Here is a 23,784-nt window from a genome sequence, read left to right as displayed (position 1 = left end):
AGGGCAGCAGTCTCCTGGTGGCCTCCCCAACCTGGTCCTCACCATCCAGCTGCCTGGGAGAGCCTTCTGAAGCCACGATCCAACCGCCCCACTCCCTGGATTAGAAAACCCTTCAAGGGCCTGCCACCATCCACAGGATGAAGTCCGAGCTCCTCAGCATGGCCTGCAGGGCCCTTCTGTCCTTGGAGGCCTCATCTCTCCCCACTCCTTAGAAGGTGTGGAGCCTTCCCCTCAGCTCCCCTCGCTCTCCTCCTCACACTCGTTCTTCCTACATCATCCCCACGACAACTCCTCCTATTCCAGGTCTCGGCCTAAACATCGTTTCCGGTCGCTCAGCTGCACTAGGCCCTCATTCTGCACTACGTCACCCACACGCTGCCATGTAATTACCAATTCTGTGTCTCTTCCCCTCAAGACTCCAAGCACCACAGGAATAGGCACCCTGCTTTGTTCTCCGTTATATTCCAGTGCCCGGGACGTTGCCTGGCCCATGGCAGGAGTCTGCTGAGTACTGGATGAATGTGTGAATGAATGGATGCCGTTAGGAATGAATGCCAGGCACCCAAGTGCACACGTTTCCAAATCGCAGGGTTTGGTTTCCAAATCGCAGGGTATTATTCATGGCAGAATGTCCGTTGTACAGTTGGTAACTGAGGCACAGAGGAATCAGGAGACTGGCCCAGATGCACAGCTGGGGTAGGAACCAGGGCTTCTGGTTCCCTGTTCCATGCTCCCTCCAGTACCCTACTTCCACTACAGCAATGCTGTGTTTACTCTAGGGACCAAACTGGAAGGTTAAAAAAAAAATGCATTCTCTACCCCTCGAAAAAAATTGGGTGTGTTCTACTACTCAAGAAAAACGAGATTAAAGATTAAAGGAACAAGTGCACTTTTTTTGAGTAGCAGTTATAGAGTCATAGAATCTAAGATAAAAATTAGCCCAACCACCTTGGACTCATTTATTAACCAATCAATCAAATTAGTCCAACCAGCTAAGGAAACAGAGGTCAGGGAACACAGCCAGTTTTCATGTAAGCACACTTGGTCCTTCGAACCAAATGCATAACCATTTATTAGCAAGCAGTAGCAATAAATCTGGCCAAAGATTTCAGAAAGGACCAGCAGCTGCTGAGTGCCTGACCTCACCTCCTCGCCCATGCTCCTGGGACTCAGAAGCAGCACAAGGCTCTCTCTGCCTGGCCTGCAAATCCCTTCTTGTTTATGAGGCGTTTTTATCTCATACTTGGCAGGCTGTCCTTCCTTTCACCCCATCCAAGGTGGCTGTCAGAGGAGGGAGTAAGGATCAGTGACTCCCAGGCAGATAACACCCCTAAAGCTGGTGAGGTTGGAGTCCACACTGGCTGCTGGCCACAGTCCAGGGACCGAGACATAGACATCAAAGGGGCAGAGACAACTTTGCCTGGCACTGGGCCCTGTCTAGCTATACCGATACCCTTCACACTTCCCTCTCACTTTAACACCTGGAGCCAGAGTCCTCCTCCCTGGCACCCTCTATCTCGAGGCTGGCAGAAAAGGGACAGATATAAGGCCATCATGGTAGCCGGTCATCTAAGGTTTTCTCTGGTCACCAACAGAGCCCTGGACCTTGGGTAAGAAAGCTGGTTGAATTGTCACCGTGCAGCCAGGCGAGTTTGGGCAGCTTCCTGAGACACCCGTGGCCTTACTTGCTCCCACAGTGGGCAAGTCCTGTGTTTGATAAACATTCGAGGAGGCTGCAGCAGTCAGGCACTGGCGAGGAAGACACAATCAGGCATCCCAGAGACCTGCCCTTGAGAGACAGGAGACACATTCACTGCTGCAAGGCCAGGACACAACACACAGTACTCTCCTGGTCCTCAGCAAAATCTGAGTCCCAGCTGGGCCTCACACATGTAATCCCGGCACTTTGGGAGGCCGAGGCGAGGCGGATCACAAGTCAAGAGTTCGAGACCATCCTGGCCAACATGGTGAAACCCTGTCTCTACTAAAAATACAAAAATTTAGCTGGGCGTGGTGGCAGGCTCCTGTAATCCCAGCTACTTGGGAGGCTGAGGCAGGAGAATCGCTTGAACCCGGGAGGCGGAGCTTGCAGTGAGCTGAGATCACGCCACTGCACTCCAGCCTGGGCAAAAAGAGCGAAACTCCGTCTAAAAGAAAAAAAAAAAATTCTGAGTCCCTAGAAGGTGAAGTCCACTGAGGGCAATAAGGGGTGGACTGCTACTGCCCAGAGGGCTTGAAAGGGTTATAAAAAGCCGCAACTGCAGTATAGCTTTCACATAGAATCTTCAACAATATATTTTTAGCATTGCAAACATTGTTTTTAATGTATTACATAATATTGAATACATGCAAATTAATATATGTAATGTATGTAAAAGCTACATACATAAAAGTTAATTTATGATGCATAAAATACCCAGGAAAGCCCACCAACCTAACTTTCACTACCCATGGATCCCTACATTTTTCCTAACTTTGCTTCATTTTTGAGCTTCATATAAATGGTTTGAATATAGTCTTCTACTGTGATGTGCTTTTCTCTTTTCTTTTCTTTCTTTTTTTTTTTTAGACAGAATCTCGCTCTATCACCCAGGCTGGAGTGCAATGGCGCGATCTTGGCTCACTGCATTCTCAGCCTCCCGGGTTCAAGCAATTCTCCTGTCTCAGCCTCCCGAGTAGTTGGGACTACAGGCACACACCACCATGCCCGGCTAATTTTTGTTTGTTTGTTTGTATTTTCACCATATTAGTTAGGCTGGTCTTGAACTCCTGACCTCGGGTGATCCACCCGCCTCGGCCTCCCAAAGTGCTGCGATGACAGGTGTGAGCCACCACGCCCAGCTGGTGCTTTTCTTGAACTTCCTTTGTGTGTGTGTGTGTGTGTGTGTGTGTGTGTGTGTGTGTGTGTGATACAGGGTCTCAGTCTGTTGCCCAGGCTGGAGTGCAGTGGCACAATCATAGCTTTTTGCAACCTCAAACTCCTGGGCTCAAGCGATCCTCCCACCTTAGCCTCCTGAGTAACTGGGAGGTGCACACCACCATGCCCGGCTAATGTTTTAGTTTTTACTAGAGACAAGTTCTTAATATATTGCCCAGGCTGGTCTTCAACTCCTGGCCTCAAGCCATCCTCCTGCCTTAGCCTCCCAAAGTGCTGGGATTACAGGCATGAGGCTCTGTGCCTGGCTGCCTTGTTTTTTTTTTTTCTTTTTCTTGGAACAGGGTCTCACTCTGTCACTCAGGCTGAAGTACAGTGGCACAATCATAGTTCACTGCAACTTCAAATTCCTGGGCTCAACTCATCCTCCCACCTCAGCTTCCCAAGTAGCTGAGACTACAGTACAGGTACACGCTACCGTGCGTGGCTATTTTTTTTTTTTTGAGAGATGAGGTTTCACTATATTGCCCAGGCTGGTCTCAAACTCCTGGCCTCAAGCAATCCTCCTACCTGGGCCTCCAAAATGTTGGGATTAGAGGGATGACCACCTGGCCTGGCCTCATTTATATGTTTCTCTGATTCACTGACATGTAGTTCATTCAGTCTCACTGCTATGTAGTATTTCGTTGTGTGATCCTATCATTCTCTCACTGAGGGAGGTTTGGGGTCATTCCCAGTTTTTTGCTATATCAAAGAGGGTGGCTATCAACTTTCTCATGACTCAGCACACTTGCCCAAGAACTTCCCTAAGAGTGAAACTGCTGGTGTTGGCGTGTGTGACATGTGTCCTTTTCCTTCACTAAGGGAGGAGACCACCCCTCATATTGTCTTATGCCCAATTTCTGCCTCCAAAGAAAGAAGAAGTAAAAACTAAAAGGCAGAAATGAAATCCACAAGCAGACAGCCCAGCGCCACACCCTGGGCCTGGTAGTTAAAGATCGACCCCTGACCTAATCGGTTATGTTATCTATAGATTACAGACATTGTATAGAAAAGCACTGTGAAAATCCCTGTCCTGTTCTGTTCCATTCTAATTACCAGTGCACGCAGCCCCCAGTCATGTACCCCCTGCTTGCTAAATCAATCATGACCCTCTCACGTGGACCACTTTAGAGTTGTGAGCCCTTAAAAGGGATAGGAATTGCTCACTCGGGGAGCTTGGTTGTTGAAGATGTCAGTCTTGGCAAGCTCCCGGCCGAATGAAGCCCTTCCTTCTTTAACTCGGTGTCTGAGGGGTTTTGTCTGTGGCTTGTCCTGCTACATCACAACTGAACACACGGTCCAGTGCGTTGAACTCCAATGAGCACCTGATGGAGGCGGCAGTTTACCCCATCCAGTCCACATCTTGAAGTCCATCAGTGCCTGAATGCGGTTACGTATGGAAGATGCAACGACACTTCTAATCAATGCATCAATATTTCCACTTTTCCATTTTCCACTTGATAAAGCAGCTGTCAAGATAAAACCTAACACGGACTTCAAGTTCCTGCACAAATGACAAACTTGCAGGAACAAAGATGGAAACAGTGCCCAAAGAGAACTGCTCCCAGTGCAATGCTTGCAATATCCCTTCCTTAGCTGATTAGCTGATTAGCAGAAATCAGAATTCACAGGGCACGCAACAGACACAAGTGCAGGATGCATGAAGGTCTAAGGTAGGGGTCAAGGACCACTGTGGCTCATCCAATCACTGGCACTTTTCACAAGGCATAGTCCCTTCTGCGACCATGGTGACAACACTGGAAGCTCCTGGTCGTCACTCATCAGAGAACTCAGTAGGTGCTTAATGCATGTTTGTTGAATATAGGGCACGTTAGGGGTGCCCACAGGGACAGGGTCTAGGCACCAAAAACTCCCAGGAGCATGGTTTGCAGGTGAAGGGGTCTAAGTGGTGCCCTCTCATGTTGTGTGATGGGCAGGCCCCAGGCTGGGAGGCAGAGGAGCCCGCTGAGGCAAGGAAATAGACTCCCGGAGCCAGAGGAAGCTCTCTTTTCTGCTTCTGCCTTTGCCGAATCCAGTAAATGTCTTTCTGGTCATTTCCCCTACCCCAGTTCAGCGGGAAGCTCTTGCCATGTTTAGCGGCCAGCCTGAACAATAGCAGGGGCTGTTCTGCTCCTGCACTTACTAACAATGGCCAAAGTATCTGAGCAGCTCAGAGAAATACCAAATAAAAATACTTTTTTTCCCTCTTCCACAAAAGCAGAGCTGCAGGGAGCAACATAATGGCCACTTCCTCTGCCAAGGAACTTGAGTAATGGTTTTCTGAATCTTCAAAACTGAGTCACTATTTTTTAAAACGGAATGATTAATTATAAACCACCCATTGGCAAGTATTGCCTGTCATAGCCCTGCTTCAAAATGTATTTCCTCTAGAACCTGTGAACAACACTGTGTTAACTACGCTTTTAAAAGCGCTGTATGCAGAATGATCAAAGAAATACCCATAAAGACCATACGAAAATATACTTGCTAAAGTCAGAGTGAGCAGCACCACCCCTCCCCTCCCCCCTACTCAGCCCTCTGCCTCCTGACCCACATCTCTGACTCAGTACCCCTGACAGCCAGGTGGCAGTGGGGAAGCCTCATGCGTGACTCTCAGAACAAGTAACATTCACAGAAGTGTCCTCTCGCTACCTCTGCCCTCCTCTCCAAATGATGGTGTTAGAGGTGATTTCTTTCTCTTCCCTGCGTCTTTCTGTAGTTTTTGAATTTTCCGTAAGTTGCCTATATTGCTCTTATAATGAATATATATATTTAATTAAACAAGCTACATAGCCTGGGTCTGTCTGAGTTAGGATTTCTAGGAAGGAGGGAGAGGGCACAGCAGAGCGCAGTGGGCACTGAGAGATGTGGGGGGATGAGGGCGGATTTTTCAATACAAACAGCTTCCGAGCACCTTCAGGCCAGACAGTGTCACTTTGCCCTTGCACTGCTGATTTCTCTCACTGTCACTGTCACTGAATTCTGCACCCATAGCCCAGCCTTCCCCTGTAGGCCTGATTCCCTGGTGGACACAAGACACCATCCCTGGGCTCAGCCTTGATTCTTCCCATCTGTCCCTGTTTTTCTGTTCCCTGGGAATCTGCTGGGGCCCTCCCTAAGTAGGCCCTACCAAAGAGAAGGGCCAAAAGGAAGAGACACGATGGGGAACCAGGTGAGGAGGGGGCTCATGAGAGCAGTCCTTCCTGCTCCTGGGAGATATGCCCAATCATTCTCATGCTCCCACCCCAGCCTGACACAGGCCCTGCATAGTAGGCTGTAGGAGATGGGGCAGGCGGGGGCGAAGGCGTGGCTGGTGCACACACTGAAATTTAGCAAAGAGCACACAATCAACAGAGCATTTGTCCGTGAGCAATTGCTCAGCATTTAGAGCCAGGATTGCAAGCCTATACCTGTCCCTTCTTCAAGAATTCAATAATTTTTGTGCACCCACGATGTGCAAGTTCAGAAGTTCCTAATCCAGGAAAAAAAACTCCATATTGAAGTTACTGAGCACCTACAATGCACTGGCACTCCTTCCTATTGTTTCCATATCGTAATCTTCTTTAAACCCCACAAAGCCCTAGAGCTTAAAACTATCTATAATACAGGCCAACCTGATATAAATGTCTCCAACATACTGAGGGAACTAAGAAGAGGGATCAATTATTCTATTTTTTTGGGGGGGATCAATTATTTTAAAGGGGGAAGAGAGATTTGATTGGGGCCTTGATAAACGAGTGGGGGTTTGATAAGTGGAGCCACAAGGAGTTATATTCCATAAAGAGAGAACAGTATATGCAAGGCATTAAGAACTGAGACACCAGGCGCCGTGGCTCACACCTGTAGTACCAACACTGTGGGAGGCCGAGGCAGGCAGATCACCTGAGGTCGGGAGTTTGAGAGCAGCCTGACCAACATGGAGAAACCCCATACTAAAAATACAAAATTAGCCGGGTGTGGTGGTGCACACCTGTAATCCCAGCTACTAGGGAGGCTGAGGCAGGAGAATCACTTGAACCCAGGAGGCGGAGATTGCAGTGAGCTGAGATTGCGCCATTGCACTCCAGCCTGGGCCACAAAAGTGAAACTCTATCTCCAAAATAATAATAATAATAATAATAATTAAAAAAAAGAATTGATAGTCACCAGGCATCGTGGCTTACGCCTGTCATCCCAGCACTTTGGGAGGCTGAGATGGGAGGATCATTTTCGCCCAGGAGGCTGAGACCAGCCTGGGAAACATGGCAAAACTCTACCAAAAAACTCTACCAAAAATCTCTACCAAAAAACTCTACCAAAAAACTCTACCAAAAATCTCTACCAAAAACTCTACCAAAAATCTCTAAAATTAGCTGGGCCCGGTGACACATGTCTGTGGTCCCAGCTATCTGGGAGGCTGTGGCAGAAGGATCACTTGAGCCCAGGAGGTCAAGGCTGAAGTGAGCTGTGATTGTGCCACTGCACTCCAGCCTGGGACCCAGAGCAAAACTGTGTCTCAAAAAAACAAAAAACAGTGAGAGTTCTGGGGAGGGCTGGTGTCTGGAGTATCTGAAACGCAGTAAGGAGGGAAGGAGGACCTACAGGGGAACATGGAGGGTGTGAGCACCCTCAAGGAGATCAGGCCTGACTCCACAGGCAGAGGGACCTTTGATTCCTCTGTGGCCCCTTCTGAAATGCTATGCCTTTGCAACCCAAGAGCCTGGGTTAGGTTGGATGCCGTCCTGTGCTGCCAGCTGGCCTGGGCAGTGGGGACCCATGTCCCTGCTCAGAAACCCAGGCAGTGGGATGGGATTGGCAGGCATGAGCCAAGCCTGTCAAAAGTTTGTGCAGGCTCAATGGCTTCCCCACCTCTCCCCGCTGCCCCACCAGCCTCCAGGACAGGAGCATTCCATTGCTTCTTGTTTCTATTCTCTTCCAATCTCCCTGAGAAAAAAACGACTGTCTCCTGCCCCTCCCTTGGCTCCTGTGCATCATGAAGCAGCACAGAGGCAGGAGGGAGGAAGAGCACCCAAGGACTGCGCCAAGGCTGGGGTCACATACGGGGAGGGAGCACCTTCAGCCCAGGCTAAGAAGGAATGGGATTCTGCAGAGAGGACAAGGAAGCACCTCACTTGGGACTAAGATCACAAAAGGAGGCAGTATCGCCTCCCGAAAACAAACCCCCAAGCTCCTCCTCAACAGTTAGTGTTGGTGTCTAGTCTGGTCTGGTCAGTTTAATCACTGACTATTAATTGTTTGGGGTTGGGCTGACACAAACGTACAGTCTGCCTTGATTTGTTTTTTAATATAAAGTACATCTCAGCAGGGTGCGGTGGCTCACGCCTGTAATCTCAGCACTTTGGGAGGCCGAGGCGGGTGGATCACTTGAGGTCAGGAGTACGAGACCAGCCTGGCCAACATGGTGAAACCCTGTCTCTACTAAAAATACAAAAATTAGCCAGGCTTGGTGGCGTGTGCCTGTAATCCCAGCTACTCAGGAGGCTGAGGCATGAGAATCGCTTGAACCCGGGAGGCAGAGGCTGCAGTGAGTCGAAGGCTGCAGTGAGCCAAGATCGCACTACTGCACTCCAGCCTAGGCGAGACTCCTTCTCGAAAATAAATAAATAAATAAATAAATAAATAAATAAATAAAATAAAGTACATCTCCACAAGCAGGAGGCCCCTTGGTGTAGAGGAAACAGCTCTGTGCTGTCAGGCGACCTGAGTTCTATTCCTGATCTTGTGATGACTCACAGGCAGCCATGGGCACGTCACCGCCCCTGGCAGAGCCCACTGGCCTTCTCTGTGAAATGGGGGTTCAGACTGTGACCTGTAGGTCCCCCACAGGCCCCCACTCCTGTGGTCTAGCATCCCACCGCGCCCAATCATTAGCTCTCAGAGGGCAGGAAGCAAACAATACTCAGCTTGAAAACACATAATTAATCTATGGATTTATTATTTTAATAGTTGATGGCTTTGGGAGAAGGATGATGACCAGATCATCCCAGTGCCTTCAGAAAAATGCTTCTTTCTCCCTGGAGAGCTCTAGGGGAGGGAAAATTCCCACAACCTCCCTTGCCTCCCATTCCTCAAGGGAAAGAGCGTTTAGGTCCTAGTAACTCCCAACAAGCAAGCCCGTATCTCCCTGCCCCGGTGGCCTAGGAATCCCCCTCCCAGGGGCACTGGGACCCCCACCGTGGCCCAGACACCCCTTGGCCTGGGGACCCTGCAGCACAGCTCTGGGAAAGTGGGGTTCCTCCCCAGTTGAGACCTAAGTTTGGGTGCCAGGAATCCAAAAAGCTTTGTTGTTTTTCTACTTCTTCCCCCTCTTCAAGTAAACTTGCAAATGTCAATAACCAGAGAAAAACATGCACACGGAGACACATATTTCTCAACTCTCTTGCAGCTTGCCACAGCTCTTGCCAGCAAAAACAAGTTCAGCTTCCTGGCCCCGTTTATGTAAGCGGTGAACCAGCTGCCTGGCCTGCCACCTAGGACACAGGCTTGGCTCATGACTGCTAATCCCATCCCACCACCCCGGTTTCTGAGCAGGGATGCAGGTCCCCGCTGCCCAGGCCAGCTGGCAGCACAGGAGGCCCCCAGCCTAACCCAGCTTCTTGGGTTGCAAAGGCATAGGATTTCAGAAGGGGCCACAGAGGAAACAAAGGTCCCCTGTCAGCAATAATGGTCTTGATCTAAAAGTAGGTGGGTGCTGAGAAGCCTCCAGGAGAAGCCTGTGGACACCTTGTGTCCACATGGAAACAAGTATAGAATTTGGTCCCACGAGGGCTAGGACAAGTCCCAGTGCTCTTGGTCACCTGTTCTTGCATTCTCCATCTTTGGACCGAGACTGGCTCCTGGCTTTGATGTGATAATAACCATAAAAATCATTAGCAACTGGGACACTTACCCTGCGTCCTGGGCTTTCCCTAAGAGCATACTACTCACAAAAAGTCTGCCAGGGAGGAAGTCTTGTCCCCATTTCATTGTTGCGGCAACAAGAGATCAGAGAAGTTAGGGAACTTGCCCAAATTCACACAGCTCATGCGTGAGGGAATCCATGCTGGACCCAGGTGAGCCTGGCCAAAGCCTCTCTCTCCTTGGCCTAGGTAACTCTCCATGCTCCACCCCCAGCTCCCTTCACTGGGCTCCCCACTGCCCTCTCTCTCCCCCTCTCCCAATTTCCTCTCCTCTTCCCCGCTCTTCTCACATCTTTGCACCCTTCAGAGGCCCAGGGAAGGGAATGCTGAGGCTTGAGGGGTGTGCATAAGAGGGGGGTCAGCGCCATCACTGCAGCTGCCAACCTAATGGGGCACTGGGGGACTCTCAGGAGCCAGGAGTTGTGCCCTTGGCCTTTCTCTCCCTTCCCCCACAGCCACAGCGTGTATAGGATGAGTTAGAGCCTAAAACCGCCTCCCCTTGGACTCCAAATCTCGCGCCTCCCCAGGTCACCCCACCGTCTGGGCCCATTCATTTCTCCTTAACATTTCAGAGGGCACCCTCGGCCACTGTCCAGAAAGAGGCAAGGCCACAGGCTACGGCAAGTCAAGGCTCCCAGGCTCTAACCAGAGGCCCAGCGACCTTCTCTGACTCAGCTCCCAGCCCCACCTGTCCGCAACCCCCTCTTCTCAGATGACTAAGCTTTGGCTGGCAGGCCCCTGCTCCCTCCTCCCCCACATATGTATTTGTACTTCTTGTACCTGCTTGTATTTGTCTTGTATTTGGCGGAGTCAGTATTTACCTTGGCCTTGCCTTCCCCCCATCCACACCATGGACTGTATACTGCTGGAGAGAGGGTCTGGGAGGGAGGCTGCTTTGGACCCATAAACAGGTAATGCTCAATGCTGACTCAGAGACCCACGTGCACGTTTGACCAACTCAGGAGATAAAACATTTAATCCTCCCCTGGCAGCATCAGAGATAACCACCTGGCTCCACTCCAAGAAGGTCCAACCTGGGTCAACTCTCAGAGATTATAAACTAATTAGAGGAAAAGATAGCTAAGGCCGTGTGCGGCAGCTCACGCCTGTAATCTCAGCACTTTGGGAGACAGAGAAGGGCGGATCACAAGGTCAGGAGTTTGAGATCAGCCTGGCCAACATGGTGAAACCCTGTCTCTACTAAAAATACAAAAATTAGCCAGGTGTGGTGGCGGGTGCCTGTAATCCCAGCTACTTGGGAGGCTGAGGCAGGAGAATCACTTGAATCCAGAAGGTTGCAGTGAGCTGAGATCATGCCACTGCACTCCAGCCTGGGCAACAAGAGTGAAACTCCATCTCAAAAAAAAAAAAAAAAATTAGCTGGGCATAGTGGTGCGTGCCTGTAATCCCAGCTACTCGGGAGGCTGAGGTAGGAGCATCACTTGAACCCTGGAGATGGAGTTTGCAGTGAGCCGAGATCGCACCACTGCACTCCATCCTGGGCGACCCTGTCTCAAAAAAAGAAAGTATATCTAAGGAGGGCAAACAATCCACTCCCTGGCCTAAACCTAACCCCAGGAGCAGATAGAGAAATAAAGAGATTAAAGGCAGGACGCAGCAGGGCCTTGGAAGAAAGCCATTGGTACCTGCAGATGGATACACACAGGATTTTGGTCCTGAAAGGGACAGTGAGGAGAAGCTACAGCCAGGGAGTAGGGTGCTGAGATAAGGAGCGCTGTTTTAAGGCTATACAGGACTCTTAAGGATGACTCAGGGCAACCTGCTCATTTTGGTGGATGAGGAGACCCAGGGCCCAGAAGTCACACAGCAGTGCATGGTGTAGCCAGGACTGGAGCTGGGCTCTGGGACTCTCAGTCCAGGCTTAACATGCAGCCCTCTGCCTTCCCAGAAGCACGGCCCAGGGGGTCTTGTCTTCTGTCTCTGAGCACAGCCTCAGGTGTAACAGGGAGGCTGGCCCTCAGTCAGATTTTTTTATGTGCTTCTGGAAGGTGGCAGGAGGGCAAGGAGAGGGAGGGACCTGATGTACGCACCCCCATTCCATATCTACAGACCGCCCAGCTTCCCCTCGCTGACCCCTTTAGCTATGAGGCAGCAAAGCTGAAGATTTAAGAAGTCACGTGGAGGTGTGGAAGGAGCAGCTGGGAGGGGTAAGGGGAGGTTTCAGGGGTGTGCATAGGGGGATTTCAGGGCTCCCCTGAGGATGCTTCTGTTCAGTTCTTACTCTGAGTGGTGGTTCCATGCATGTGTTCAGTTTGTAAAAACTCACCCAGTGTGAGACCTATGCTGACCACACTCTTTTGTAGGTGTGTCACTCTGCCATAACACTTTTTCGTACAGGCCCCAAAGTCCCCACTCTTGCATTCCAATCACTGCTGAGCCATCCCCACCCCCTCCGCACCCCCACGTGCCATGAACTTGGGTACACACTTGCACGCACACACTGGTCCAGCTCACTCCACATCACCGTCAAGGAAGCAGTTCCAAATGGAAGTGTCATGGGCACATCTCCCCTCAGTGAGAACTGAATGTCGGGCTCTCCTGCCCCAGCTCCTCCTCCCTCATCATAAGCCCCATCAGGCCTACCAGGAGATAGGAAGACTCGGCATTATAAATACATCAATGTTCCCTAATTAATCTCTAAAGTTTACTTGGCCAGGTGCAGTGGCTCATGCCTGTAATGCCAACACTTTGGGAGGCTGAGGCGGGAGGATCTCTTGAGACGAGGAGTTCAAGACCAGCCTAGGCAACATAGCAAAACTTCATCTCTACAAAAAAAAAAATTTTTTTTTTTAATTAGCCAGTCATGATGTCATGCACCTGTGGTCCTGGCTACTCAGAAAGCTAAGGCAAGAGGATTGCATGAGTCTAGGAGTTCAAGGTTGTAGTGAGCTATGATCGAGACACTGCACTCCAGCCTTGGCAACAGAGTGAGACCCTGTCTCTAAAAAAATAAGAAGGAAAAAATAAAACTACATAATTAAAACACTGCGATACTGGCACATGGATAGGGAGACCAAATTATGGAAGAGACTAGAAAGTTCAGAACTAATAAAAATAAAAAATAGTTTAGTCTGCACTGCTGATCTGTGTACTTTAAAATGGTTATTTTTTTTTTTTTTGAGATGGAGTCTTACTCTTGTTGCCCAGGCTGGAGTGCAGTGGCACAATCGTGGCTCACTGCAACCTCTGCCTCCCCTCTTGCCTCAGCCTCCAAAGTAGCTGGCATTACAGGTGCCCGCCACCAGGCCTGGCTAATTTTTGTATTTTTAGTAGAGATGGGGTTTCACCATGTTGGTCATGCTGGTTTTAAACTCCTGACCTCAAATGATCTGCCTGCCTCGGCCTCCCAAAGTGCTGGGATTACAGGTGTGAGCCACTGCACCTGGCTGATACATTTTATATTATGTGTATTTTACCACATTAAAAAAATAACTTAGTCAAAGTGCTTGCTACACATACAGGCAGTTTCTAAGTGTACTACATAGATTAACTAACTTGATCTTCTCAATAGTCTATTTGACAGAAGAACAGCCTGAGGTTATACAGCTAATTAGGGGTGACCTGGATTCAAGTCCAGACAATTGGGCCTCAGAATTTGTGCTTTTAACTACTCACTATGCCAAGAGGCAGTATAAACCCAAGTATACAGGAATTTGATAGATTTAAAATGTAATTTTGAAAATCGGTGGGGGAAAGATGGATTCAATAAACTGTAAAGGGATGTCAGGTGACAGTTGGAAAGAAAAAGCTGGAGTCAGACTTTATACCTCATCCATAATATTAATAAACTCAAAATGGATCAAATATTTAAACTTTTAAAACTTTTAACAATACCAGAAAAGGAGAATCTTTTAAAATATTGGAATGGGGGTGGAGGTGAACAGTGCAGCCAGTGCCTTGAGCTCCGGGCCCATGGCGACCTAGGGCCCTGTCCTGCAGGCTGCAGACAGCAAGTACAAGCAACTCACGGGCGAGTGGAACCATAAAAGCCCCAATCTTAGCAAGTGCAGGGAAGAGCTGGGCCGCCTCGAGCTAGTTCTTCTGGAGCTCAAGTACTTGCCAACCACAGGGACCAAGCTGACCAAACAGCAGCTCATTCTGGCCCGTGACACACTGAAGATCAGGGCCAGTGGAGCATCCTATGCAAGGACATCCCCTCCTTCAAGCGCCACATGACCCAGCTCAAATGCTGCTACTTTGATTGCAAGGAACAGCTTCCCCAGTCAGCCTACATGCACCAGCTCTTGGGCCTCAACCTCCTCTTCCTGCTGTCCCAGAAGCGGATGGCTGAGTTCCACATGGAGTTGGAGTGGCTGCCTGCCAAGGACATCCAGACCAATGTCTACACCAAAAACCCTGTGTCCCTGGAGCAATACCTGATGGAAGGCAGCTACAACAAAGTGTTCCTGGTCAAGGGTAACATCCCCGCCAAGAGCTACACCTTCTTCGTCGACATCCTGCTTGACACTATCAGGGATGAGATCGCCGGGTGCATCGAGAAAGCCTATGAGAAAATCCCTTTGACCGAGGCCACCAGATCCTCTTCTTCAACACACCCAAAAAGATGACCGACTATACCAAGAAGTGAGGGTGGGTCCTGGGCCCCAACAACTAATATAGTTTTGCCAGCCAGCAGCAGGAGCCAGAAGACACTACCATTCCCTCCACATAACTGGCCAAACAGGTCACCGAGTATGCTCGGCAGCTGGAGATGATCGTCTGAGCCCACCAGGCACGGGGTGGGGCAGGGCACACATTATTTAAAACAGTTACAGTGCAAGGTTTCCTCCAATAAAGGTGGATTGACATTCTCTCAAAAAATAAATAAAATAAAATATTGGAATTGGAAGGATGTTATTAAAGTATGACACAAAACCTAGAAGCTATAAAAGAGACTGGTAAATTCAACTAGTTGGAAAAAAAATTTGCAGCCAGGTGCAGTGGCTCACACATGTAATCCCAGCACTTTGGGAGGCCAAGGAGGGAGGATCGCTTGAACCCAGAGTTTGAGACCTGTCTGAGCAACATGGCAAAATCCCGTCTCTACAAAAAATAGAAAGACTAGTCAAGTGTGGTGGTGTGCGCCTGTAGTCCCAGCTACTCAGAAGGCTGAGGCAGGAGGATCGTTTGAGTCCCAGGAAATTGAGGCTGCAGTGAGCCATAAGCATGCCACTGCACTCCAGCCTGGGTGACACCGTGAGACCCTGAGAAAGAGAGAGAGAGAGAGAGAGAAAGAAAGAAAGAAATTTCTTGGCAAAAACCACCCCCACCACCAAAAAAAAAAAGTCAAAGACAAATTGGAAAAATATACAACTCATGTATGACATGTTAATATGTTAAGAGCTCCTGTAAACAATAAGATTAATGACCCAATCAAAATAAAATTAGCATTGAATATGAACAGGCAGGTCATAGTAGATTATGCAAATGTCGGTTATACATTAAAAAACCCATACAATCTTATTCAGATAAGATAAATGCAAATTAATTCCACACAGAAGCCATTGTCTGTGTAGACACCAGGTTAATAGCACACTTTTGGCAAGGGCGTAGGGACACAGGCATTCTCACAATGCTGCTGGAAGTATAAATTGGTGCAACTTCTATTCTGTCTCACAATGACAAATCTCATGGCCTTTGCCCATCAATTCCCCTTCGGGGAATATATCCTGCAGGTGTACTTGCACTCACACAACAAGAGGCATATGCAAAGTTATTCCCCACAGCAGGGGCCCTAAGAGCAAGAAGGGAACAACTAAACATCCATCAAAAGGCAACTGGGTGGCCGGACACAGTGGCCCACGCCTGTAATCCCAGCACTTTGGGAGGCCAAGGTGGGCGGATCATGAGGTCAGGAGTTTGAGACCAGCCTGGCCAACATGCTGAAACCTCATCTCTACTAAAAATACAAAAATTAGCCGGGCTTGGTGGTGCAGGCCTGTAATCCCAGCTACTTGGGAGGCTGAGGCAGGAGAATTGCTTGAACCCGGGAGGCAGAGGTTGCAGTGAGCCAACATCGTGCCACTGCACTCAAGCCTGGGCGACAGCAAGACTCTGTCTCAAAAAAAAAAAAAAAAAAAAAAAAACGGGGAACCAGGTAAATAAACTCAGTACATCCATATAACGAAATACAAAAAAAAAAAAAAAAAAGAGGAAGTTCTTTGTTTAATAAAAATAAGTAAACTCTTTCCTAGTCCACAGGAGCAGTGGGGGACCTCAGCCACTCTCAGGGCTTGAAATAATATCTGCCAGCACAGGACCCCACATTTACATCTCAAGCTCAGTCCTCATTCCCAAATTTCTGACTCCCATATCCAACTCCTTATCAGCATCCTCTCTTGATTGTCTAGTAGACATTTCTGTTGAGGCCAGGTGCGGTGGCTCACGCCTGCAATCCTATAGCACTTTGGGAGGCCGAGGCAGGCAGATCACTTGAGGTCAGGAGTTCGAGACCAGACTGGCAACCTGGTGAAACCCCATCTCTACTAAAAATACAAAAATTAGCCGGGTGTGGTGGTGTGCACCTGTAACGCAAGCTACTCTGGAGGCAGAGGCAGGAGAATCGCTTGAACCCGGGAGGCGGAGGTTGCAGTGAGCCAAGATCGCACCACTGCACTCCAGCCTGGGAGACAGAGACTCTGTCTCAGAACAAAAACGAAAACGAAAACAAAAGACATTTGTTTCCATATGTGCAAAACTGGCCTCTCATCCTGTCCTGCAGCCCACCATCTATGCAATGGGGCCAGCACTTCTGTCACCTGAGGCTGTTTTGAAGATTACATGAGATCACAGATGCCAAGGGCCTAGCACAGCTACTTGCACACAGTTGACACACCATAAATGGTAACGGTTATTGTAACCATCATACAGAGAGGGAAGACCAAAGGATGCTTTTCGGGAAAGCAGTTGGGAAGTGGAGTGGGAACTGATTCGGAGAACAGGTGCCGGGGAGAATAGGCTGGATGCAGGGCCTTAGGGACACACTCCTAAGAGTAGAAAGCACCCGACAGAGCTGGCAAGGGATGAGCAGGAGTGGAGGAGGCTGCTGAGGTCCAACTAACGTCAAGCCTGAACCCAGTGGCAGAAAAGCCTCTGCCTTTGCCAGGGACTTTTGACCTCTTTAGATCCTAGGCAAGAGGAGAGGATAAAGAACACAGATTAACTACACAAAAAACCTCCCAGCTGGACACAAACGCTCACGCCTGTAATCCTAGCACTTTGGGAGGCCAAGGCGGGTGAACTGCCTGAGCCTAGGTGTTCCAGAGCAGCCTGCAACATGGCGAAACCCTGTCTCTACAAGAAATGCAAAAAATTAGCCAGACGTAGTAGTGCATGCCTGTAGTCCCAGCTACTCAGGAAGCTGAAGTGGGAGGATCACCTGAGACCAGGAAGTCGAGGCTGCAGTGAGCCGTGATTGTGCCACTGCACTCCAACCTGGGCTACGAGAGTAAGATCCTGTATTCAAAAGAAAAAAAAAAAAAAGGCTTTTCTTTGCCACCTTCCCCTTGCCACTCCAGCCCTCAAGGATCCCACCTGCAGACTTGCAGTTATGACCTGGCATTTAGCACTTCCCTCTGCTAGACTTCAAGGAGCTAAAGGGCTGAGGACTTGTTACCCCAGAGATACTTCTCCAGGGCAGGGAACATCCATGTGTCCCCACAGAGCCCTCTGCTCCAGAACATAACACCCTCAGGTAGTACACATTGATAAAGAGGAGGCAAGAATTTTCCTGCCCAAGATGGACATATAGGGAATCTCTTTTTTTTTTGAGATGGAGTCTCCCTCTGTCGCCCAGGCTAGAGTGCACTGGCATGATCTTGGCTCACTGCAACCTCCGCCTCCCAGGTTCACGCCATTCTCCTGCCTCAGCCTCCTGAGTAGCTGGGACTACAGGCGCCCGCCGCCACACCCGGCTAATTTTTTGTATTTTTTAGTAGAGACGAGGTTTCACCATGTTAGCCAGGATGGTCTCGATCTGATGACCTCGTGATCCACCCCTCTTGGCCTCCCAGAGTGCTGAGATTACAGGCGTAAGCCACCGCGCCCGGCCTTCATATAGGGAATCTCTAAAGATTTGTATATTTCCTTCAGGTCTTCACTCAAATATTATGTTCTCGGCAAGGCCGTCCCTGGCCTCCCATCCAAGGCACCATGCCACCCCACCCTGCCACAAACACACATGGGGTCTGTCTCCCTCTCAGCTTTAGTTTTTCTCCTTAGCACTAGTCGCTAGCATACCACATACTTAATTTACATCGAGTTAATAGTCTCCCACACTAGAAGGAAACTCAACCAAGCCTGGGGTTTTTGTCTCTTTTATTCACGGTGTATCTCCAGCTCTTAGAATAGTGCGTGGAAAGAGTAGGAGCTCAAAATATATTTTTGGAGTGAATGAATGATCACCTACACTTATTTAAGCATTTAAGCACTTGCTGTATGCTAGGGACTTCTGTAAACACTCTATTTAATACCTTACTTAGCTCATCTCATCTTCATAACCACCCTTCGAGGTAATACAATTATTTCTATTTTCTAGAACACTGGCTCTCAGAGAAGTTAAATCACTTGCCCAAGGTGTTATCATTTTTACTTGGCAGTGCAGGGCAGAGATGTGTCTGGCTTGAAGACCTTAGCCATCACCTACACAAAATGAGCTGTGTTCAGGTGGAGGAGAGCAGAAGGTAGAGGGGGATAAAGGAAAAGAGAACAGAAAACCTCTGGAAGAAACTGGCCAGCACTGTCCGGTAGGACTTTCTATGATGATGGAAGAGATCTGTATCTGCACTGTTCAGTACAGTAGCCATTAGCAATGTGACTGTTGAGCACTTGAAATGTGACTAGTGCAACTAAGAAACTAAGTTTTTTATTTGATTTCATTTAAATTAATTTTTTTGGAGACAGGGTCTCCAGACTGGACTTCGGTAGTGCAAACATGGCTCCATGCAGACTGGACTCAAGTGATTCTCCCACCTCAGCCTTCTGAGTAGCAGGGACTACAGGTTCCTGTCACTGTGCCCAGCTAATTTTTTAAATCTTTTTGTAGAGACGGCATCTCACCCTGTTGCCCAGGCTGGTCTCCAACTCCTGAGCTCAAGAGATCCTCCTGCCTCAGCCTCCCAAAGTGCTGGGATTACAGGCGTGAGTCACTGCGCTGGCATAATTTAAATTTAAATAGGTACACGTGGCTAATGGCTACCGTATTACAGAGCACAGCTTCAATCCAGACTAGACTCATTGACTGGAAACTCTTTTGCTTGCTGGGTCTGTGGCTTCCAGGCCTAGTGGGACCGGGATTCAGGAGAGGGGGGAAGGGAGTGTATATTTTCAGCAGTGAGCACCTAGGTTACTTTGTGTAATCTACAAATACCCAGTGAGGGGAGTATTTGTTTATTCCGGCTGCTGAGGGCTAGAGATGAGGGTCAGGGTCAGGATCAGTGTGCCTGCTGCCTTGGGATCTTGGTCCTCAGTCAGAGGAACTTCCTCTCTCTAACCACCCCCCACCCCAAGCCAGACAATCTGTTCACGGGTAGTTGGTACCCAGTGGCCCGGTCAGAGTCTGGGGTTTCTTAGTCCTTCTCAGGATTTACCCATGACCATTTTCAGGCTCCTTTTAGGGTGGAGTCTGCATAGCTGATCCTACACAGGCCTCACAGGCTTTACACGGACTCAAGAAATGTTTGCTGCAATGAATAAACATGCAGCAAGCCAAAGCAAGGAGAGATTTCTGGCAACAGAGAGCCTGAGGGGGGAGGGCCTTCATTCAGTTCCTCAATGACACCATTTAGGCAGCTGTCCTCAAACCTGACAGTGTCTAAGAATCACAAGGGGCAGTTTGTTTAAAAGGACATGCCCCAGGCCTCACTCCCAGGTGTTCTTATTTAATAAATCTGGGTTAGGGTTCAAAAATCATCATGTTTACCAAAGCCCTCCCACCCAACACACACACCAAATCTGATGCTAGGCTCAGAACTAAGCTTTTGAGAAATACTGATTTAGGGTGAGGCTAGGCATGTATGTGGGTATTGGGGGCAGGAAGAGGTTGCCCTAGAAGGAAATTCAGAAGCTGAGAAAGGTCTTTGAGATACTTAAAGGTATACATACTTCTTTTGTGTATTTTCTTGCATTGCAGTAGGAAGAGGGAACTTGAGTCACCCAAGTCCAGCCTTCTAGCACCAGAGTGTTGGAACTGGCAGAAGCCTGAGTCCCAACTAGTCCAGGCCCTTAGACAAGGAGTACACCTGAGAAGTCCTGGCAGCTCCAGGGTGTGTGGGCGGCAGCTGATCCCCAGGAAAACAAACCTCTGGGCTCTAAGAGCCCTGCGGGCTGTACCTGCGGATTTCCCCTCTCAGCCAACTCCAGCCTCTGCTCCCCCTCTGCTCCTCACTTCTCTAAAGTGAAACATCTCACAGTCATTTGCTCCATGCTTCCTGTACGATTTTTTTATTTTTACTCTCCAGTTTGTGGGCTGAGTCTGTGTGGGTGTGGGAGAGGGGCTGGGTATTTCTACTTCTCTGCGTTTTCCTTCTGAGCTGGGAGGACTTTCACTTCCTCCCCAATCTCTCAGTTCTGCCTTTCACGGGCTGTCCAGGCCATGAGACCACCTCTCCTATCCTTCCTGAGCGCCAGGGAAATGGAAAACTGACTGTAACTGGCTGCCCTGGAAGGGCCTAGCATCCACTCAGGAGCAACAGGTGGTGGCAACTACAGCAGTAACAGTAACCTCCCTGGGGCAGGAGCCTTGGGCTGGTGTGACAGCAACAGAGGCAGCCAAGTGAGCCCTGCTTGCTCCTGAGGCCATCCGAGGCCTGAAACCTGTCTTGCATCCCTCTAACACCACCATGGGCAAGCCTGGGCCTCCACTTCCCTCCCTCAGCCTTTTCTGTCCCAGCACTCAGCTAGACAAGAGTGGCTCTCAGCTTGCCCCAATGCCCCCAGCTCTGCCTGCTGATCTAGTTCTATATTTGAGAGTCTTAGACATCTACCACACTGGAGCACAGAGCCACGGGAGGGGTTGGCCTCCATCACCGGGGCCTGACAACCTGCCATCCCAACCTCCCTGAACCTCAGTCTCCTCTTTCAAACAAAGTTATATGTAGATACAGTGGAGGATTAGAAAACACTGAATGGGTGCCCCAATCAACAGTGGGTGTTACTGGCAGGAGTTATAAATGTGTATTGAAAAAGGAATCCCTTCTTTTTTTCTTCCAATCATAAGGACCACAACCATCCAAAAAGCAAAGAGAGCCTCAGACACTCCAGCTCCGCCTCTAGTTGCAGAAAGTCACCTCCTCAAAAGGGAGAGATCAGTGTTCACCTAGGACTGGAACTCTGTGATCTAGTGGTTGAAAGTCTTAGCCTTCAGCCTCCCCAGCCTCGTCAGCTGTTCCAGAAGCCTGTCAGCTGCCCCTTAGTTTTCTGCTGTGTCCTCAAAGAACCACTTGGACCCTAAAATAAACCTCTGGAGAGCCAGTTGCCCAGCTCTTCCAGAAGAGAGACTAGACATGCAGCTGGGCATGTGGCCAGAGCCCAAGAAAAGCCTGGTTTGCCAGGGGCAGATTACAGTCAACAAGAGCAATAAGTGCTTCTGCCCTCTCCCTCACTGCTCCTTCTCTTTTCTAGAGGGGAGTCCAGCACGTGCCAGCCCCAGGAGGTCTCACTCCCTTGCCAGCCTCCCGACTCAATTCCCAGGACTGGGGCACTTGGCTTCCCGGAGTTGGTGGCTGCCAAAGTGACCATGCAGCGGGAAGATCCGTGACTCAGCGCCCATGATGTCAGTCCCTTCATAGTCAGGGCACTGTCATCCACACATGCACCCGCGGGGGTGGGGGGAGGACCAGGCGAGGTGGACCCCCAATGCAGAGGGAGAAGAGGGGCGCTGGTACAAAGGATTCCCCAGGCGGGTACATCACCCCGCTGGGGCGCGCCCTCTCCCCTTAGAGTAACCCTTTAGAGTAATCTGGGACGCGGTTGTGTAAAGGCTCATGGGGGCACTGGGAAGGAGACTTGAGAGTCAGGTTTGCAAGGACACAGTCCCGTACACAGACCGCAGGGTTCCCGCACAGCTTCACCGGGCATTCCGGGGACAGCTCCGGGCCAAGGGAGCAAGCGCAGCAGGGGGCGCAAGAGCCACTACCCGCGACCACACAGCTAGATGCCCGCGGGGCCTCAAGGCAGCCACAGAAAAGGGGATCCGTCGCACCTCCTTTCCTCCCTCCAGCCTACCCCAGACTGCGGTGGCCAAGGCGGTTTCCCCCAGCCGCCAGCCGCCAGCTGCCCCAGCCCTCCAGGTACGCCCGAAGCCCTTACCCTGCGCAGGGCAGCGCCCTGGGGCCAGCGCCGCTCCCGGCGCGGCCAGCAGGACAGCCAGCAGCGTGCAGCCGACGGCCAGCATGCTTCCTCCTCGGCTACCGCTCCATGGCCCCGCAGAGGCGGACAGGCTAATGGGAACCGGGCAGCAGGGGCGGGGCGGGGCGGTGGGCGGGCAGCGGGCTCAGGCCCCGGGGGCAGCCCCCATCCGCAGGAGCCCGGCTCTCTACACACACTGCGAGTCCCTCGGCCCCGCGCCGCGCTCGACTCCTCTCCCTCTGGCCCGGCTCAGTGTCAGTGCGACTTCCCACTCGCACATGACTCAGAGCGACGGACGGTCCTGGCAACGCAGGAAAACATTTGAGGAACTCGCGCTGGAGCGTCTCTGGGCCGTCCCAGGGTGCGGTTACGAAAGCCGGAGCGGATGGCGCAACAGCCCCGCGCACCGGCCGACCGAGGGGGTGGCTTCCTGCCACAGCGCCGCACCTGAGCGGGGAGAACAGGGGACCGCCAGCCCCACCAGAGCCCTTCCTCCCGGTTCTGTTGATGAGAAAAGGGCGTATCAGCCACCAGTGGGCAGTGGCCTGGTTTTGATTTTTGGTTTCGTGAACAGGATTACGCTGTGAAAGGCACACCTGGAGAGCCCTCGAGGAGGCGATGTGCCTCTTACCCTTACGGTAAAGCAGTGCTTGGTAGCCCGGTTGCCCACTGGAATCAGCCAGGAGCCCTAAAACCCACCAATGTCTGGGTCGGGTCTCCAGAGATTCTGATTTCATCGGTCTGGGGTGAGGCTTGGGCATCGGAAGACTCACCACCGTAAAGGCACAGTTTTTCTGCCCAGCTGCTCCTCGCAGGCTGCAGCAGAGGCAAGGAAACGGTTTGGACTTTGCAGTCAGATAGACCTGGGTCCCCATTTAGACCTACCATCTACTGTGTCTGTGACTTCGGTTCAGAATCTGAGTCTCCATTTCCTCATCTGTCAGAGATAAGAAAGCCTATGCTGCCCAGGGTTATTAGGAAGGTTCTGTGGATGGCACCTAAACACCCAACACACGGTCTGGGCCACAGGTGCTCAGTAGACATCAGAATGTGCATGGCTGCCCTCCTGACTTGACAGACAGACACTAACACCGGGGCAGTGGCTCACGCCTGTAACCCCAACACTTTGGGAGACCCAGGTGGGTGGATTGCTTCAGTCCAGGAATTCTAGACCAGCCTGGGTAACAAAGTGAGACCCCCATTTCTATAAAAAATTTAAAAATTAGCTAGGTGTGGTGGTGCACACCTATAGTCCCAGCTACTAGGGAAGCTGAGGTGGGAGAATTGCTTGAGTCCGGAAGATCCAGGGTACAGTGAGCCGTGATTGGGGGCTGCTACTCCAGCCTGGATGACAGTGAGACCCTGTCTGAAAAAAAAGAAAGAAAGAAAAGGAAGGGAGGAGGGAGGGAGGGGAAGGAAGGAGAGAAAAAAAGAAAGAAACAAGCACTTGGCTTTTGAGCAACCACAAGGACCTTGAAGGGGACCGTCTGTCCGTCCCTTGGAGGGGAACTCTCTCAAGGATCCCCACAGAGCCTAAAGCTGATAGGATGGCCTCATAGCTGAATCTGGAGGGAAAGAAAAATGCTGAAATAAAGTTTAGGC

General features: G+C 50.3%; 1 protein-coding gene and 1 pseudogene across 7 annotated transcripts in view; one reads left to right on the top strand and one right to left on the bottom strand.

Annotated features, from left to right (window-relative positions):
• Positions 1–22,830, bottom strand: part of IL6R (interleukin 6 receptor) — a 62,277-nt gene extending 39,447 nt beyond the window's left edge. For 3 of the 7 annotated variants that reach the window (XM_063626508.1, XM_063626507.1, XM_063626511.1), the window contains exon 1: positions 22,144–22,683. In XM_063626508.1, the coding sequence (XP_063482578.1) occupies positions 22,144–22,228 (85 nt within the window). In that variant the 5' untranslated portion in view covers positions 22,229–22,683. Of the gene's footprint in view, positions 1–22,143 lie in introns of all 7 variants that reach the window. The other 4 variants (XM_063626509.1, XM_063626506.1, XM_063626510.1 and 1 more) reach the window with 4 other exon arrangements.
• On the top strand, positions 13,702–14,646 carry LOC134734035 (26S proteasome non-ATPase regulatory subunit 8-like; annotated as a pseudogene).
• Positions 22,831–23,784: the final 954 nt, after the last annotated feature.

This window comes from Symphalangus syndactylus, chromosome 12 (genome assembly GCF_028878055.3).
Source record: "Symphalangus syndactylus isolate Jambi chromosome 12, NHGRI_mSymSyn1-v2.1_pri, whole genome shotgun sequence".
In the NCBI taxonomy this organism is placed as follows: domain Eukaryota; kingdom Metazoa; phylum Chordata; class Mammalia; order Primates; family Hylobatidae; genus Symphalangus; species Symphalangus syndactylus.
This window is presented reverse-complemented; position numbering and strand designations above follow the sequence as displayed.